The sequence below is a fragment of the Falco peregrinus genome, chromosome 1 (genome assembly GCF_023634155.1).
Source record: "Falco peregrinus isolate bFalPer1 chromosome 1, bFalPer1.pri, whole genome shotgun sequence".
NCBI lineage: Eukaryota > Metazoa > Chordata > Aves > Falconiformes > Falconidae > Falco > Falco peregrinus.
Genome location: NC_073721.1, coordinates 23,091,389 through 23,108,456, shown reverse-complemented (window position 1 = coordinate 23,108,456; position 17,068 = coordinate 23,091,389). Strand labels below are relative to the sequence as shown.

The following is a 17,068-nucleotide window of genomic DNA, read 5'->3' as shown; positions in this document are numbered from 1 at the left end:
TGCAAGGAAACTCAACACTGAGCAGAGACATGAACTGACATCTTTCTAAAAGTAAAGAATCTCCTTTTACGCCAACAGAATTTACTGAAGTAATTTTTTTTCACACTAAAGAGCAGATTATATGCATTTGAGATCAACTCAGAACAGCAGCCTGGCCTAGAACTCTAGAAACTATCATTTTCGTTGTTTCCAACATTTTTCAGGAAAGCTAACAAGGCAACATTTATGAGATCCAAAAATCTTGCCATTTCTATGAATCCGAACATACATCCTTTCCTCAGCAGAACATAAATGAGTACAGAAAAGCATATTTAAGATTTACAAAAGTAAGTTAAGGAAAAGAAAAATAAAACTTACCTTACTACATCATCAATGTTGTTCCGGTATACTCCTTCAAGCCTCTCCGCAGGAAAACCCATAGCAATTATGTTTGGATAAATATCTGAATATGCCAGTTATGGAAACATTTGTAAAGCATGTGAAATTTCTACAATAGTATTAAATGGACATTTATCAAATTTATAGCTGTACCCAAGTCAGAGCAACAACTCCAACTGACTCCCATATGTGAGCAATTCAGCTTTATATATGCAGTAATAAGGGATCTTTTCCATAAAAGCTGAGAGAAAATGGGGGTGGGGGAGAATCAGGAGGGAAACTTTTGAAAAGACAGTACATGGACTACTGCCACTGTAACAGAAATCTGTTTAATCTCAAACACGTAACTTAATAGAAGTCTATGCTACTGGGCAGCTGATGGCCAAGATCCTTTAGGAAGGCAATCCACTAGAAAAGCAAGAGTCAAGTAATCCACTTCTGTCATACATTGCCTCACTACAATCACATAGGTGCTACACAGTGGTCTGCCTCTACAGTCTGAGTGGCATATTAAATCCAACAGGAAACTATTAAAATAGTCTTGTGTGACTAAATTGCAAGATGTTCCAAATTAAAAACCACGTTCAAATCCCCAGTGACCCCAAAATAGATGTATCGCACAAAACAGCAAAACAAGCGAAAAAAGCACATTCCAGGCATGCAAGCCTTAGCAAGGCTACATAAACACTGACAGTTTTATCACTTTACACGATTCCTATTTAACAGACCACTACAGAAGCTGCTAAGGTAGCCCTGCATGCCTAAATGTAATATATTGCAATACAAGGGAATGTACAGATCCAAAAAGGATTATGTATCTTGGTTATTAAAAATTCCCCACTTCTGGAAAAATACTCCAGATTCTTATTCTGAACTGCCTGTAATTCACTCGCCAAAAGCAGCCTGAGATAAAGAACTTAGGCAAAATACCTCTTGGTAAAAACAAAACAGCACTAAGGAAAAAGGCCAAGTAAGAAAATTTTAAGTTTACATCTAGAGCCGATGTAGTAAAGAATTCACAACAAACTACTTTTCCTGGTGGTGTAACAATATACGGATTTTTTTTTCTTAAACTTAACTGAAGAAAGTACTCCCGAGTTTTACACATTATTAGAAATGATAATATAGTGAAGAAGCTTCACTGAAAAGCAAAACAGAAATGAAACTGGCAGCTTGAAAACAGACCATACCCTACTGCATTAACATACTCCTCCTCAAACTAATTTTAGAAAGAATAAGGACAAAGCATGATTTGTTTGAAGTTGGCCCTGCTTTAAACAAGGGGGCTGAAACAGGTGATTTCCAGAGGCCTCTTTCAACCTAAGTTATTCCACTTTTTATTTTTATGGTTAAAATATAACAAGCTCTAAAGAGTAATCATAGTAATCATCAGAATGGAAGGCACTGCAGCAGCTTCCAAGATATTAATATTCCAGTTACTTGGACACAAAGAAAAGCCTCAAGTAGGATACAAAATACTCTATCCTTGCAGAATTTCCACTGGCCCGAGTACTCACAGGGAAGCAGCATGGACCAAGCTCTGCATTTACAGTTAACTAGAAGAGTCAAACGTTAAGGACTGAATACAAGGAAATAGCTTTCTACTCTCAAAAAAAGAATTAGCATTTCCTATGTTGTAATCCAAATACATCAAAAGGATTATTTATGCTAGCAGTGAGAAAAATATGAAAGTTTTTAAGAAATTCAAGTAAATATCTGTAGCTGCCTTAAATACAGACACTGAAAGGGGTTTGCATCTGGCCTCCAGTTTATACTGTACTTGCCCAAACCCTAAAAAAGCTTAACTTGGGAAAAAAACAAAAAACACCACCCCAAAAAAAAACCCAGTAAGTTGCTTAACTTTCAGAGTTGCTGGTAACTTCAGATACTATCAAATCACATAAATCTTAAAACTCTGAACTTCACTCTGAACATACTTTACTCTGCAAGTAGTCCACACCTCATTGTTAAATTAACAAAAGGCGCTATATAATTAGCAATGTACTTACTATTTTATCAATTACTACTTGCCATAAGCAGAAGAAACTGGTTATAAATCATGTGCACCTGCTCCATGCCTATTAACAGTGAACGACCTGACTTACAGCTAGCACAACCCATCACTCCCTCCTCATTCCCAATTTCTACCTACTGCCAGTTCTAACACTTGTTCTCAAAAACACTTCCTTTTGTGTCCTGCTCCAAGCAGCAGGGCTACATAAATTATCATAGCAAAATAACCCAGTGTATTAGCCTGCTTTCCACAGCACTTCTCCATAGAAGACAAGTATTCATGCTAGCAACAGGGGTAAAATTAATTCATTTTGACACACCGCAAACAAAACAAAACTCAGTTTCAACTGTAGTATATCACCCATGAGACAGATGCCCAAACTTCACCAAACTACCATGTAACTTGCTTAAATTTCTACTTACTATCACGAGCTTCACTACACATTTTTTTCACACATTTCAGCCTGCATTTTACGTTCAGATGTTTTTCTTCTGCTGTTGGCTTTTCCTCTTCAAGAGGCTAAGACACAAGATACTTTCCAGGATTCCCAGCTGGTCCAAGATGGAAACAAGGCAGACAAGACACCCCAAGTGAAGGGAACAGAACACCTTCAACAGCAGCATTTCCCATTTGCAGGCTCACAGATTCATTCAAACACCAAAGCCTCAAAACACACAGGCTGAAGTGTTCCAATATAACCGAGGCGGTCTCACATTTTTGGGAAGCACGATCCCTTTTTGGCTGCTGCATCTCACATGACCCCTTCTCCCCTCCCTCGCTCCTCAAGGGCAATGCACAGCTTGCATGCATTTCTTCTTTTAAATTGGAGCAAGCCAGCAGAATTGAATGCTGAAGCTTATCCGTGCATCATTACAGGTGCATTTTTAAACCCAGAGCTGGTATCGCAAAAGGTGTTTAACACTATGCCCGTAAGTAAAATGGAAAGAGACTTGGGGTGGGGGGTGGGGTGTGTGTGTATGACTCAATTTTACTGATACTGATTCAGTAAGAGCGCTGTATGCTCTAGGTTTTGCAACCTGACAGCACAAAACCTGAAGTGTTGCTGAAAAACAAACATTCAACAGTGGGGCAGGGGTGGGGGCTGTTTTTAGAAAAACATGATTGTTTTTCAAATAGGCAAGCCAATTTCTCTTCCAACTAAATAAAAGCATCCTGTAGTACCTTACTTATTATCTCAAAGTATTAGACTGGAATGCAATTCACACGCCACTGCTGACTCACTCTTCTGTCTGCAACAGATCTGGCATTAAAGGACACTGGCCACAGCAAGCAAATGACACTCTTCCAAGGCACACATGCATGCCTGCAGGCTTCTCCTGCACCAAACGAAAGCAAGTGACATATGACAAATGCATTCATATGTCTGCTGAAGATAATTTTATGTCTTTTTAATATATGCTTCTGACAAGCATGCTGAAGCAGCATGTTGCTTTGAAACTTTTGTTGATTCAAGCAACTGAAGAATGGTTTTTGCTTTAAGGATCAACCTAAGATGGAAGAAGAGAGTGAACGGCTGTTGCCGTTTGCATAGATGATCTAAATCTCTAAGCAGAAATAGCCATTTCAGCACTTAATTGAAAAAGCTACCATAAAAACCAAGCTCTTCCACCCTTCCCTCTCCTGCAAAAGGATGCCCCAAGATCTGCAGAAATTGAAGGGGATGGTTGTTACTGCAGCGGTACTAGCTTGCTTTTTTCCTGATGCTGGAGAATGAAACAGTCGTCCTCAGGGACAGCCTGTGATCACTGCATGAAAGGGTATGGAGCCTAGCCAGTTACAGAAGCAACTGTCCAGTGAGCATCATCAGCAAGTTCTATCACCAGTCATGCTCAACAGTTCAGAGACACTGCTTTTCACACATCAGTTAGTTGAACATTGATTTCCAAAGCTGAAATTAAGATATTCGCTACCACAATGGGATTTCTTACAAAGCAGCTTGGAAACTGAGCTTACATTCAAAGCAGTAATTCTGAGTCATCATGAAATTGGTAATGATAGCAATAATTTTAGAAATCTGGAAGAACTGATGATCTAAAGTAAGTTCATTATCAATTTGGGTGGTTGTTTTTTTTTTAAGACAGGCAAATGAAAATAGAAAAAGCCTCAGCCATTTATTGAGACCATTCTACAACACACACAAAACAGTTAACCAAACTGTCGGAACTACCAAAACTTGAAATGGGCTTCCTAAAAACCAAAATAAACCCAGCCATGTTTTGCCAAAGTAGCTTTTCCTAAGAAATCCATTCCCAGAAATGCTTTCAACAGTTTTTAAAGCACTCATTCCTTTCTCCATCTTGTAAACATGGAGACTGGGATTTTAGTTAGCAATCATAATAAAAAATACATGAGACTCATGATACGCAACAGCACAACATTAAAATGCCATCCTCTACTTAAATTTGTACTTCTAACTACAAAACTTCAGCTTTCAAATGAACAAAGATGACACTATGCTATACCCAAGGAAACTTAAAATGTAAGCACCCAATAATTTTGCGAAGTTACCAAGTGCCACAACAAAAAACCCGATACTCTGTCAATATTGAGACATACCAAAGCAAGTAATCCATACACCACTTCAGAAATGTCTTTGCTCTAATGCTGTTTGTAGATTTAACAGAACACTGTTCTTAAAGCCTGAAATCGTTCCCACATGCTAAAGATGATAGTCTTTCCAGTTGCTATGAGAAAAATCCTGTATCATTATGCAAATCAGCAGTTATAATCACTTTCAAAAATAGCTGTCTATATATTCACATTATGCCAAGATCAAATTAAAGAATATGCAGTATAGATGTAAAAATTTTACATACATACAGATATAAAGGCAAATTACTCACGTTGATGCTGTAACTGATTCTGCTCACAAATTCAGCCTTTCTCCTAATAACGGAAGGCGGCCAAAGCAGCATACCGAAATATTTACCAATTCTTAAGTTTTTAAACAGCCACATGGAAGATTTAAAAATAGACAGCTATAGGCTTTCCTACAATGATCAACATTCTCAGTATCTAGAATGTGAGTCATTAGAATAAGTAATTTTATGAAGTCCTATTTCAGAGTATTTAATCCCTTATCCTCGCTCTACTCATGAAGGCAGCTATTAGCAGAAAAACAGAAAGCAAATGATCTAATCTTCCTATTTTATAAACATACTAGAGCATGCAGTGCTTAATAATTTACGTACAAATTTACTTTTCAAACCCAACACTGATGACAGGTTTTAAATCAAAATGCAAATAAAAAACAACTTTAAAACTATTAGCCATTTACAAGCAAAGGCTTCAGGAAGAGCTACCAGGCATTAGATTTCATCTTTCTTTAAAAAGGAATTTAAAACAAACTGAGTGCTCCTGAAGCTGTGAATGATGATCAGTGTTTCCAGTCATGCTTTGGAGCCAAACTTACTGCAAAACCTGAACCTGACACCTGCAAATAAATGGACAATGCTTTTTTCCTGAGCCTCAGTTTCCAGCTTCTAAATATGTACCTTATTTAACAAAGAATAGATTTAAATTGGTGAATCTATGGCCTGAAAAAAGCTTTACAACTGCCAGGAACACGAATTTTCACTTCCAGTTCAGACAAGGCATGTACTCGCTTTAATCCACTCCTGAACAGCCCACTCCTCATTTGTGTGCAAGCTGCTGTCAGTACTGCTCCACTACACAACACCCATCACCCTCCTGGCTGCAGAGGGACACAGTGCAAAGGAAACCAGCCTCTAGCACGGGGTTACCAAGCTGTCAACCCCTAAGACCCATTTGATAGCAACACCAAAGAGCAGAAGAACATGACTTTGAAGTCTCTGAAAGTTGCTTTGTTGTCTCAATTTGTCTGCAATTTTCAGGAATTCTGACTTCAGTAACCATGCAACATGGTCTAGTGGTGCATCTGGCCCTACCAGCTATGAAGTGTCAGTGTGCTAACCTCAAGTCCTTTAACTCCAGCTTAAACAAGTCCGTATAGCAATGGCAAGAAAAAAAGAACTGTTCTTGCTGCTCAACAGCTTGACAGCCTGAAGCTACAGGGGGAGTGTTACGAGAAGTGTCCACACTCCATCCCCAAACAGCTTTAAGAGTCCTGACAAATGGCCAAGCTCCTATTAGTGCCATTTTCATGACAGCATCCCTACCAAGACGACATAGAAAAATATACCCAGCCAAATCTAGAAGTTTCTAGCATATATACTGATTAGTCTGTGCACATGCATACTTTTTTTTTAATAGGGGGCACTGCCATTACCCAGCATGAAATGCAAAGTAAGTTTACTATTTTTCTATGAGTCTGGATGATTGGGAAGTATAGAGGAAACGAACAGGAAGAAAGTTCTTCAGAGCAAAGGAGGATTCCTTGCAGCCAGCCAGCTGCACTTGCCAATTCTACCATCTGTGCCTTAAAGAACAAGAAAAGAGACCAACTCAGATGTGGCTAAGAAAAACATCTTATGATTTAGAAGAAATGCATTTAACCCCTTAATGCTCAGTATTTCAACTACAACATCTTTTTTTATTTTTTAATCTTTCAGCTTGCAATTTAAACGCAGCAACCTAAACAAGGAACAAAACTGCAACTCCTTCATATCCAGGAGGCAAACCTGTCCAGATGAGGTCACGGAGCTGACAAAAGGTCTAGAGGGGAACTCAAATTCATACAGCGTGAAGTAGTAAATCAGAGGATGCTTGAAGATGATACTGCCAGGCTGTCTCAGGAACCAGCTACAACCACAACTCACTTCCATCCCACAGCAGGGCTTTACTATACTGCATTTGGGAAGTATTCCCAGAGCAGGAGTCTGTCCCTTCATCTGTGAGGTGTATGAAATGTGTCCTGGAGCTCTGTGCCATACAGAGGCTTTGCTGAACAACTAAAAGGGCCATAGAGATTGGAAAAAACTCACACAATCTACATAATAAGCAGACACTTTTTTCTTTTTTTTGCAAAACATGCTATCAACCTCAGAAATGTCACAGCATAAATACAAAAAACGGTAACAAAGAAGCATGAAAAGATTAAAGATCTTGTTCTGACAAACACTTGAGAGAGACATCTTAAACTTCCATTTCAACATGGTTTGGAATCACAAATAAAGACAGGAAAGCATGGGGATATTAAAGGAAACACAAGCTTACTGTGAAGACCTGCAAATCCCTCTAAAATAGCTGATGATATTACAGGACAGAAAAAAGCTACACTTCCCATTAAGACAAAGCCAAGAGCAAACAGGTGCATAACAAATGATGCAACAGCACACCACATTATTCGTGTAAAATTTGACAGAAAGAACTCCTCAGCTGAGGAGTCAAAGACTGGGTCTCAACTCCTCACTCAACTTCAAGTCCAGGTCTACAGCACCGAACAAAACCCTATAGTCACAAGTTTCTAGAGGTCAAAACATGCAGAGGTCCACTTAAAAAGGCTTTTTGTTTCTGCTCGTGCTTTGGAAGAAGCCACATCTCATCTTATCATACGTACCCTGCCATCCCAACTAGCTGCAGCAACACACAGCAGCCCAAGGCCAAGAGCTGAGCCAGCGGCAAAGGACAACTGTACATGTGAGGCTAAGCAGCCTTGCTCAAGGTAACACGTCTGCGGAGTGGATCTTCTCAGTAGGCAGCAATGCATATGAGAAGCTTGATGGCTGCATCTTAGTTTGAGATTTCTGAAGTGATAAACTCACAAACCAAACTCAACATGAAGGCTTTCAAGGAAGAGTACAGAACCTCCCTGGTACATGTTCTCAGCACACTACCCACCCTTTGCAGGATCTCCTTAAATGAGCACCAATGCGTACTTAAGCATATCCTAACTTCAAACACCCACAGAAGAAATACAATATTTTTATTCAGTAAAAAAGAAGTCAGCACAGAGAGTCACTACTTCGATATTTACTGACAGGAAGTGAAAAATAGCTCAGTCTCAACTTTTTGCAAGTCTGAAAGGACATCCAAAACTGTCAGAGACAAGGGAATTTAAAATAGCTATTGGGCTGAAGGACAAACGTCACACTAGAAAGTTTTGTAAAATATAAGATACAAAACCTAGGATCTGTACAAATTAACCAAACCTTAACTTGGGGGTGGGGGGGTGGTAATCCAAGAGAAGATAAAAGCAAGCAGCAAAACAAGACATAAGGACATCCTAATAAATTGTTTCTCAACCAACAAGCCCAAAGTAGATATTATTTTCATTCTAATAAGATCTAGTGTTTTCCTCCTCTAAATGTTAGTATAAAAAAAGGACATTACTCCTCTAACTCACCCACACAAGAAATTAAAGAATAGAAAATACACAACTACTTCAATTCTAGCCCAATATATACCCAGGCAATGCAATTTATTAAGCAGAGGCTTCTAAGGAAATTAATCATGCAATTAAAAGCTATTATACTACAGCTCTAAAAAAGCAGAATTAAGTTTATAAAGCCATTTCTTAAGCACTTCACTACAAAAAAATGGGTATTAAGCAGTTTTTATGCACTGCTGCACGTTGGGGCCGTGAAGCTGGGACTTCATCTTTAAAGGGAAAAACACCAGCTTTTGCAATAGTCATCTTCCCAAACACAGAGCAGTTGAATTTAATTTTTTAGCTACACAGTCAATTACCATTTGAATCACAGACCCCACTACTTTAGCTACATTGCCTAAAAATCATTCTTAAGATAACCTAGATATACACAGCACGATAACAGCCTAATTGCACAATTATTTACTTCCATTCTACAAAACATCTTTTTTTCAGGGCCTCACAGGCGAGACAGTAAATGAGGCAGATAACAGGAGCAAAGAGAACGCTGGCTTGATTTAGAAACTGGAACAAGGATTTGTTTACATCTGAAATATCAATCTGGGACTAAGATACACTTGAAAACTGACAGCAATCTCTGAACCCAGAGTAGAGTCAACCACCCACAAAGCATTCGTATTTCAGAAGAGATCCTCCTCTACAGAGCTACTTATGAATGTTCCCATAGTTTCAAATAAAATTCCCTTCTTACAGTACAGAAGTCACCATCCCAGTAGCTCACACGAATCCACAAACGTGCACAGCTTTAATCCCCAAAACCTTCACAAAAGTGCCAAAATCAAAGGAGCCCACAACTACCCTAGTATTTAAGATGAGGCATCAGGTATATGCAGCAACCACTACTCACAACTCCAGGCTATATCCCATTTACCACCCCGAAAAAGCTATGCAATAATTAACCTTCAATATCCACTCTACATTAGGCACAGTAAATGAATACAAATCACATGTAGCTCCAAGTTCCAGAGTCATCGCTGGGTACTCGGAACTAGAAAAGAGGTGCACTTCAAAAAGGAGTTAGTTATGACTAATGACAGCAACTTCAGTCTGTAATGTAATTAAGGGATTTGACAGCTCAGCTGCCTATTGCCTGCCTTTTCTTCCAGTTCTTCAGAACACAACTATTGTCCCTTAAATCATTAAACAAGAACCACCTTCTTGTTTAAACACGTAAGGGAAGCCTCTTGGCTAAGGTACCAGGGTTGTAATTTGTCAGCTTATGCAGTATTAATGTGGCAACAACATTAATCCATTAAAAATATAATTTCATTTAAGAAACCATTCAGAGATTCACAACTGGCAAAAGCAAGTTAATAGACACTTTTACCTATAAAAGACACTTTACCTATAAAATTTCAGCTTCGTAGTTAATACATTCTGAAGTTTAGTTTTGGCGTAGCTTTACATTTTTTAGCACAGGGATTTTTAACATAATGTGTTAATAAAACACATTTTTTCAGTCATGTTATTACTGAACAAATTATATCAATTGCTTCCACAATGAAGAGGATGTAGGTGTCCAAATCATCCTACAAGGAAGAAAATGGAAGACACTTCTCTTCTAGAAGAAAATTATAAAATTCTGTATTCCTCTACGTAGTGTTTTAACATGTAATTTAGTAAATACTGCCTTTCTCTACAGCAGTCACTGTACTTCAAAACCTTTTGGCAATTAAAAAAAAAAGTTAAGTGAGACATATTAAGTGTAGCACTGGATAGCGCAGGAAAAACATTTTTGTCCCAAAGACATCTGCTGATCATGAGCCTAGCAGCCATCAAAAGCCAACTAATCTTTCCGCATTTATTACAATGCGGCAATAAAATAGCCATTTCAAGTGTTGCATAAGCTCCACACTGAAGGCTATATCCTTTCCCTAAATACACCGTAACCATCTCATGAAGTCAGTGGAAGTCACATGTAATTATCTTGAGGACAGAAAAGCCTTCCTGACTGGCACAAGTTCCTAGAAAGATGCACTTTCAAAATTCATCAACCTTTTTCCAAGACTGACGTTGGACCCAGTGTTGATACATGGTCAACCAGTTACAAGGAGAGCTAAACCAAGAGCTTAGTGGGTGGGATCTTCAGAAGTCCTCAACACTGACCTAACCATCCTCACTGAAGTCACTAGCCAGCCTCAATAAAGATAATTTCTCAAGGACCTCACATGCCAACACCTCATCAGTCTTACTGTATGAGATAACTTCAATTTTTCCTAAAAAGAAAAAAAAAAGCTCAAAACCAGTACCAGTCCTAGTAAAGCTTGCATTTTATTCAGCATTACCCTCTTAATGTTTAACGGCAAAGCTTTAGATGTTCTGAAAATTACACACACTTAATTAAGCTTACAAACAGATGCCAATGAAGATTAGCTTCAGTTGTGTTTTTTTTCTAAAAGGTCACCATCTAAGAAAATTTTATAAAGCGTCCACATTAGCTGCACTCTTTCCCTTCCCCACCTTCAAAAGAACATATAGTCATCACTTCAATAGCAGAGCTACGTGAAGCCAGGAACCAGTTTGCAGCTTTTGTCGATTTAAAAGTGTGCACAGGCAGTTATTTTTTAACTTCATGTTTAGCTTGTGCAAACAGTCTCCAGCAACACTGCACATTGATTAAAAATTTCTGATGATGCAAGATCAAGTAGTTCATTAGGAAGCCCGCACGACATTTAAGTAAGCGCAAAGAGATGAGCTGTAAATTGTCAAGCATCTTTTAAGTCCCTTTCCAAGGAACTGCAGTCAAAAAGCAGGGCAGAAAGGGGCTGGGGTTACTTTGAATGGATGCAGTGAGGGTTGCAAAACAGGGCACTTGCTCGAATGGTTGGGGTTTTGTGCATAGGCTTCAGCTGTCAAACATCACTATACACAAACATGCACATACTATGGCAATATGTCAAAGTGGGGGGGGTGGGGGGTGGGGGGGTGGTGTTAGGTTGTTTTTTAGGAAAAATAAGCAATCCAGTACATCTCTAACCCCAGAAGAAGAAATGCAGGAACACACTTGTATCTATCACCACTTGGCATTCTCTATCTGGACAATTCAAAAATCTTGATTCTTGGTACGTGCAGAAAGACCAGTTTTCCCAGGATCAAATACATCCTACAGCAAGCAGGTAACTGAATCAAACTCTGGGAAATCCCCAGCCAGTACCGTTTTACTGCTGTCTGTTCAAACACACTTCTTGGATGAATTCAGAGCAAAACTGGCACTAATCTTCTTGTCCAAAACCCAACATCATCCCAGGCTCCAGAAGCCAAACAAGTCTATCGGGCTCTTAACACTGCTAAGTAACATGGTTTACTCCAGAACAAAGAAATACTTTTCGACCAATAAAATGCACTGCCAGTAGGTTTTTTCTAGTTTCTTCTAAACCCTTACCAGTCCTTACTGCACTTGTGTGCAAGAAAAACTTCTGAAAAAACATCTAACAAACTTCAATTTTAAAATGAAACCAAATATTTCAAACGAATGGCATTTCCAACTTGGGCTCTATTTTTAAACACGGTATATACCTCGTGCCACTAATTCATCTTTTTCCTGGAAGCTAAGCCATTTTGCGTGTAGTCACATAATTTAACATTTCATTAAAAATGCAACGAGTTTTAGGAGTGCAAACAGCATAAAGCAGTATGACATCCTAAGAAGCTTCCACTTGCAATTTTAGCATTCTCTGCTTTTCATTATATGGGACAAACTACATGCGAGACTTGTAAATAAACTGCACCCAACATCTAATCTGTACTGAATATTGCTGCAGTTTATATGACTATGTAGGTCACAAGCAACACATGCTTCAATTAAGAATCAGGGTAGGCATGCTCTACTCTATGCTTAGGCTAGATGGCCATTACCACACGTAACAGAAGGCCTGGAAACATGAGACAAAATTTAACCAAAGCTGTAATGAGCACAAGAAACAGTTACACGATTTTTTCCACTTTAGTCTCAAATTGTTAAGCCACTTGCTAAACTCTGTTATGCACAGACCTCTTAAAGCACAACCAATCAATGCAATACACAATACTTGCATGCACTCTCTTCACTGTTCCCTGCAGTAAAACGGTCAACAACCAAGGTGCACAATTTCAGAAATACCAAACATCATAGTGCCACAGAAAAATATAGTAGTCATTGCTTCATAAAGAAATACAGCCATCTTACAAAAAAGCCATTAATTCAACCTTTCATTCTCACCCATTTGCACCAAAAGTATCAGTGTTACAGAAATGAAACCAATCCAAATAGATCAGAAATAAACACAATACCTGAAATAAAGTACTAAAAAACCGACATAATGCCTCTATCTTTAAAACCCTTTCCTCTTCTAATTTCATTTTTTTCCCCAAGAAGTACATAAAAAGACTGCTCAGAGAGAAAAGAACATCTGATTAGATGAAAAGTAATGTTAGTATGTTTTTTAAAGACACTTGTTTCATAATTAGCACAGAGGACTATTCTCGTATTATGTACATAAAGCTACTGATTTTGGGAAGTCACTATTTCCCTTTCCTAAAATCCTACGTTATCCACACAAGAAGAATTCTTAACCAACTCATCAGGAACTGAGAGTCCCAAGCATGATGTACGGTAATACATGCACCAGCCCCAGTTTTAAAAGGATTTGACACAGCCCAACGCTGGAGGGGTGGACGGACAGGAGGAGATGTCCTCAAAAATAAGGGCATTTGGTACTCCAGCACCTAATCCAGCCTGCCTTTTGGCACTTGGGTGCTCCCTGCAACGCCTTGGGAGAATCAGCTGTGACAGAAATACGAAGACTGCAAGTCTTTCGTCCACCTGAAAACACGAACACACAAACCCTCCCTCCAAGTTGAGTAGAAGACAAGACCACAGAATACAGGCTGGAGATGAGGCACCTCACCTGATTTACTGTAGATTCATTTTATTCACTTCCCAAAGCACAGGTTGTAATCACCAGCTACTAAGTATTTTGGAGCCACTACCATCCAACTACTCATACAGAACTATTTACTGCAGGAGGAATTTACACCTCCATTTCCCCTATCCCGGCTAAATGCCCAAATCACTGGGCTATCCAGCTCATATCAGTCTTTCTTTTAGCTTGACAGAAGTAGCTACCCTGAAATAACCAGTAATCTATAACACAGGACACTCCTACAGATACGGGTGTGCAGGGAAGCAAAACTGACCAACAGCAGAAATGCAGATGGTAGCTTGTTTCGATCAAAAAATTTTAAGCTCCAGCACACAGTGAGAAAGTAAATTTGGGTACTTGAACCCCAGTCCTCCTGCCACTCACTACATGACTTGCTTTCCCAAAAGCTCACTTAGGTTTCAAGTTTTCTCTACCTTCATCTAACATCACATGGTTGGAGAGCTAACTCCCAGCTCAGTCCTCTGTTATGCGTGTGAGAAATAAACAGGTTATTTTCCAGCTACCAGATATGGTGAGCAACAATTCCATCAAAGCCCTGCAAAAAGAACATCTCTAAAAAGCCTGCACAAAGTGATAAAAAATTAAACTTTCACTTCTACAACAACATCAGCCTTCAAGTAAATCCATTCAACTGTACAGGCAGCAGTCTTCATTCATTCATTATCTGTTCAAAATGTACAGCTACAAAAAAAAAAATAAGACTAAGAATAAGCTTCTTCCAAAGATAGTTTTACAATCTTGAAAAAAAAAAAACCAACACCTTTTCTATAAATTTCACTACAGAACTGCAGCCAGCTGCTTCTTTTAGGAAAACCAGCCTAAGCCCAGTGTTCAGGGGCCTACTTCTAATGTAAAATTCTAAGAATAAAATTAATGAGACAAAGTTAAAAAACAAGCAATGAACTCCATTTGGCATATCATTAGCAACCTTGAGCAAAAAAAACAAGGTTCAACATTCACCTATTTTCTTAACAAGAGCAGATGACTAGTTAAAAGGTCTGTTTGGATCAACAAATCTCTCCCTACCAATGGCATATCTGGGCAAAGATATCTGAAACACCACACTCTTCAACTGTGAAGCCAGAACATCGTCGTTTTGCCACCACTTAACTCTTCTTAAAACCACAAAGTTCCCAGCAAACCCATCACTCACAGAATAAAAATAGTAATAATTAAAAAAAAAAAATCAACTCAGACTTCTATCATCAAGTCAGCAGTTAAGGGCTGCACTGGCCTATATCAGCATTACAGCTGCCCTAGTCATAGGCCAACGAAACAACCAAGTGCAAATGTTTAAAAATGCAAGCCTAAAATTACATTTTATCAGTACTATGAACAACTATGAACAGAATGCAAGAACTACATAGCAGAGCTGCTGCTTTTTTACTAAAAGCTAGTAGCCACCTGCTTAAGTCACGAACCTTTCAGGCCACTTAAAAGCCCCCAAAATTTTAGGCCAAGGCTCAGTTCAACAGCACAAGCGCTGAGCTAGTCACAGCTGTTACCAGTTCTAAGCCTGCCCAAGAACTAGATTTATCTGTAGTGCTTGCTATGGCATGAATGCGATTGCTCCAAAAATGAATAATTTTCACCCTGATCCTGCTGCAGCACAGAAAACACTCCTTCTACAGGGATAAGACTAGCTCTGAATACTGCTGTCAATATTCATTTTTCCTAGGACAGTTCCAACTCTTAAGTGAGGTTCTTGCTCCAAAACCTCTCCCAGTAATGGTCTTGCTCCACCATGGAGAAAGACCATGACCACAGCACAGCCTCTACATACCATTAACTCTGCAAGGCACTCAAAGCTGAACATCTGCCTGCCGCTACTACTGCACATTGTTTGAAAGACCACCAAAACTATACACTACCAATGCTTTCCTATGGTTTGACTCAGTCATAATTGCATACTAATTACATATTCCAGAATTACACTGCTCACAATCCTCCTCGATAAAACCCAGTGCACTCTCATTTATAAGACATCCTTGTGTTTACTGTATCTGAAATTATGCCAAAGCACTGTTCGCGCATGGCATTAGGAAAAAAGGTATATTTTTTAATCTGGAAGAAGTGCCACCTCTTGTCATCGAGAACTTTGCTACATCGTATGGCAAAAGAGCACAAGCTCTACTTTACTGAATCTGTGAAAATCAGGGCAGAGGACACAGGCTTCGCCTCTCCTGCTGCACAGACTGAAGCAACCCGAGTAAAGCCACAGGCCTGCCACGACTGTATCTGCAATTCAAGACGAGTTACTAAATAAAAAAATTATTTTAAAAAATGCTCTGGATCTGAGTCACGGCAGGACAGGCGCATTTTCTATGCGATCCGAAAAATCAGCAGAGCCGGAGATCAGCGGCGGACCCGTGCTGCTCCGGATGCGGACCGGGCCGGGGGGCGGCAGCAGCACCTCCGCGACCCGGGGGCGGCAGCAGGCAGACTGCGGCCGCCAAGGAGCGCTAACGTGAATCCTCGCCATCGCGGGGCTCCCGTTACTCTGCCCGGCGGCCGGGCCCCGGCTCAGCAGCCGCCCGGACAAAAGAAGGCCGAGGCGGCGCAGCGGCGGCCCGGGCGAGCCCCAACAGCAGCTGCCGGCCTCCCGGTGGAGAGGCACCGGGAAGCGCGTTAGGTAACCGCCGCGCAGGTCTGATGCAATAGCTGTACGTGCAGCGCCCGGTGCCGGGCCGCGTCCCCGGCGGGAGGATACAGGTCAGGTCCAGGTCGAAGCCATCCTCCTGGTATCGCCTTTTGTTCCTGCTGACGATCTCTTTGATGATGGCGGTCATGTCTGGCAGCCGGGGTCCGCTCCGGGACAGCGCGCAGGGGCCGGGCGGCGGCAGGGCGCGGAGCCGGGAGGCGGCGGCGGGCCGGCGGCCGCCGGGCGGCCCCGGGCGCGGGGCCTGCTGCGCCGGCGGCTCAGCCCCAGGCGGGCACGCCTCCCCCCGCGGCGGCGGCGGCTCCCGGCGACGGCGGCTGCCCCCTCCTCCTCCTCCTCCTGCCGCCGCTGCGCCGAGCGGGGCGGGAGCAGCGGCGGCGGCGCCCGAGCAGAGAGGGTCCGGAGCCGGGCCGAGTCCCTGAGGGTGCCGCCGCCGCCGCCGTCTTTGAGGCGAGCGAGGCGGAGGCGGAGAGAGCAGCTCTCCGGCGCTCCGGGCCCCAGCAATGGTGACAGCGGCGCGGGGCGCCCCCCCGGCCCGGCCCCGCTCCGCCCCGCTCCGCTCCCCGCCCGGGGCGGCGGCGGCGGCGGCAGCGGCGGCGGGCCCGAGGCCGCGCGGTGGGGCCGCGCCGCCGGGCGGGCGGGCGGGCGGGCGCTCCGCGGCGGGGCAGCGGTGGCGGCTCCTCAGGGCGTGCGGGCCAGCGGCGCGGCCTGGCTCATCCCCCCCGGCCTGCTCCGCGCCCAGCAGCGCCGCGCCAGCGCTAGAC

General features: G+C 41.6%; 1 protein-coding gene across 4 annotated transcripts in view; it reads right to left on the bottom strand.

Annotated features, from left to right (window-relative positions):
- The window catches only part of PTEN (phosphatase and tensin homolog), a 106,499-nt gene extending 89,431 nt beyond the window's left edge, over positions 1 to 17,068 (bottom strand). For all 4 annotated transcript variants that reach the window (XR_008745427.1, XR_008745428.1, XR_008745429.1 and 1 more), the window contains exons 1-2: positions 16,356 to 17,068; positions 358 to 442 (exon numbers count right to left, since the gene is read on the bottom strand). Coding sequence is in view for 1 of the 4 variants with exons in the window: in XM_055793654.1 (XP_055649629.1) it covers positions 358 to 442; positions 16,356 to 16,434 (164 nt within the window). In the remaining 3 variants the exon portion in view is untranslated. The remainder of the gene's footprint in view (positions 1 to 357; positions 443 to 16,355) is intronic.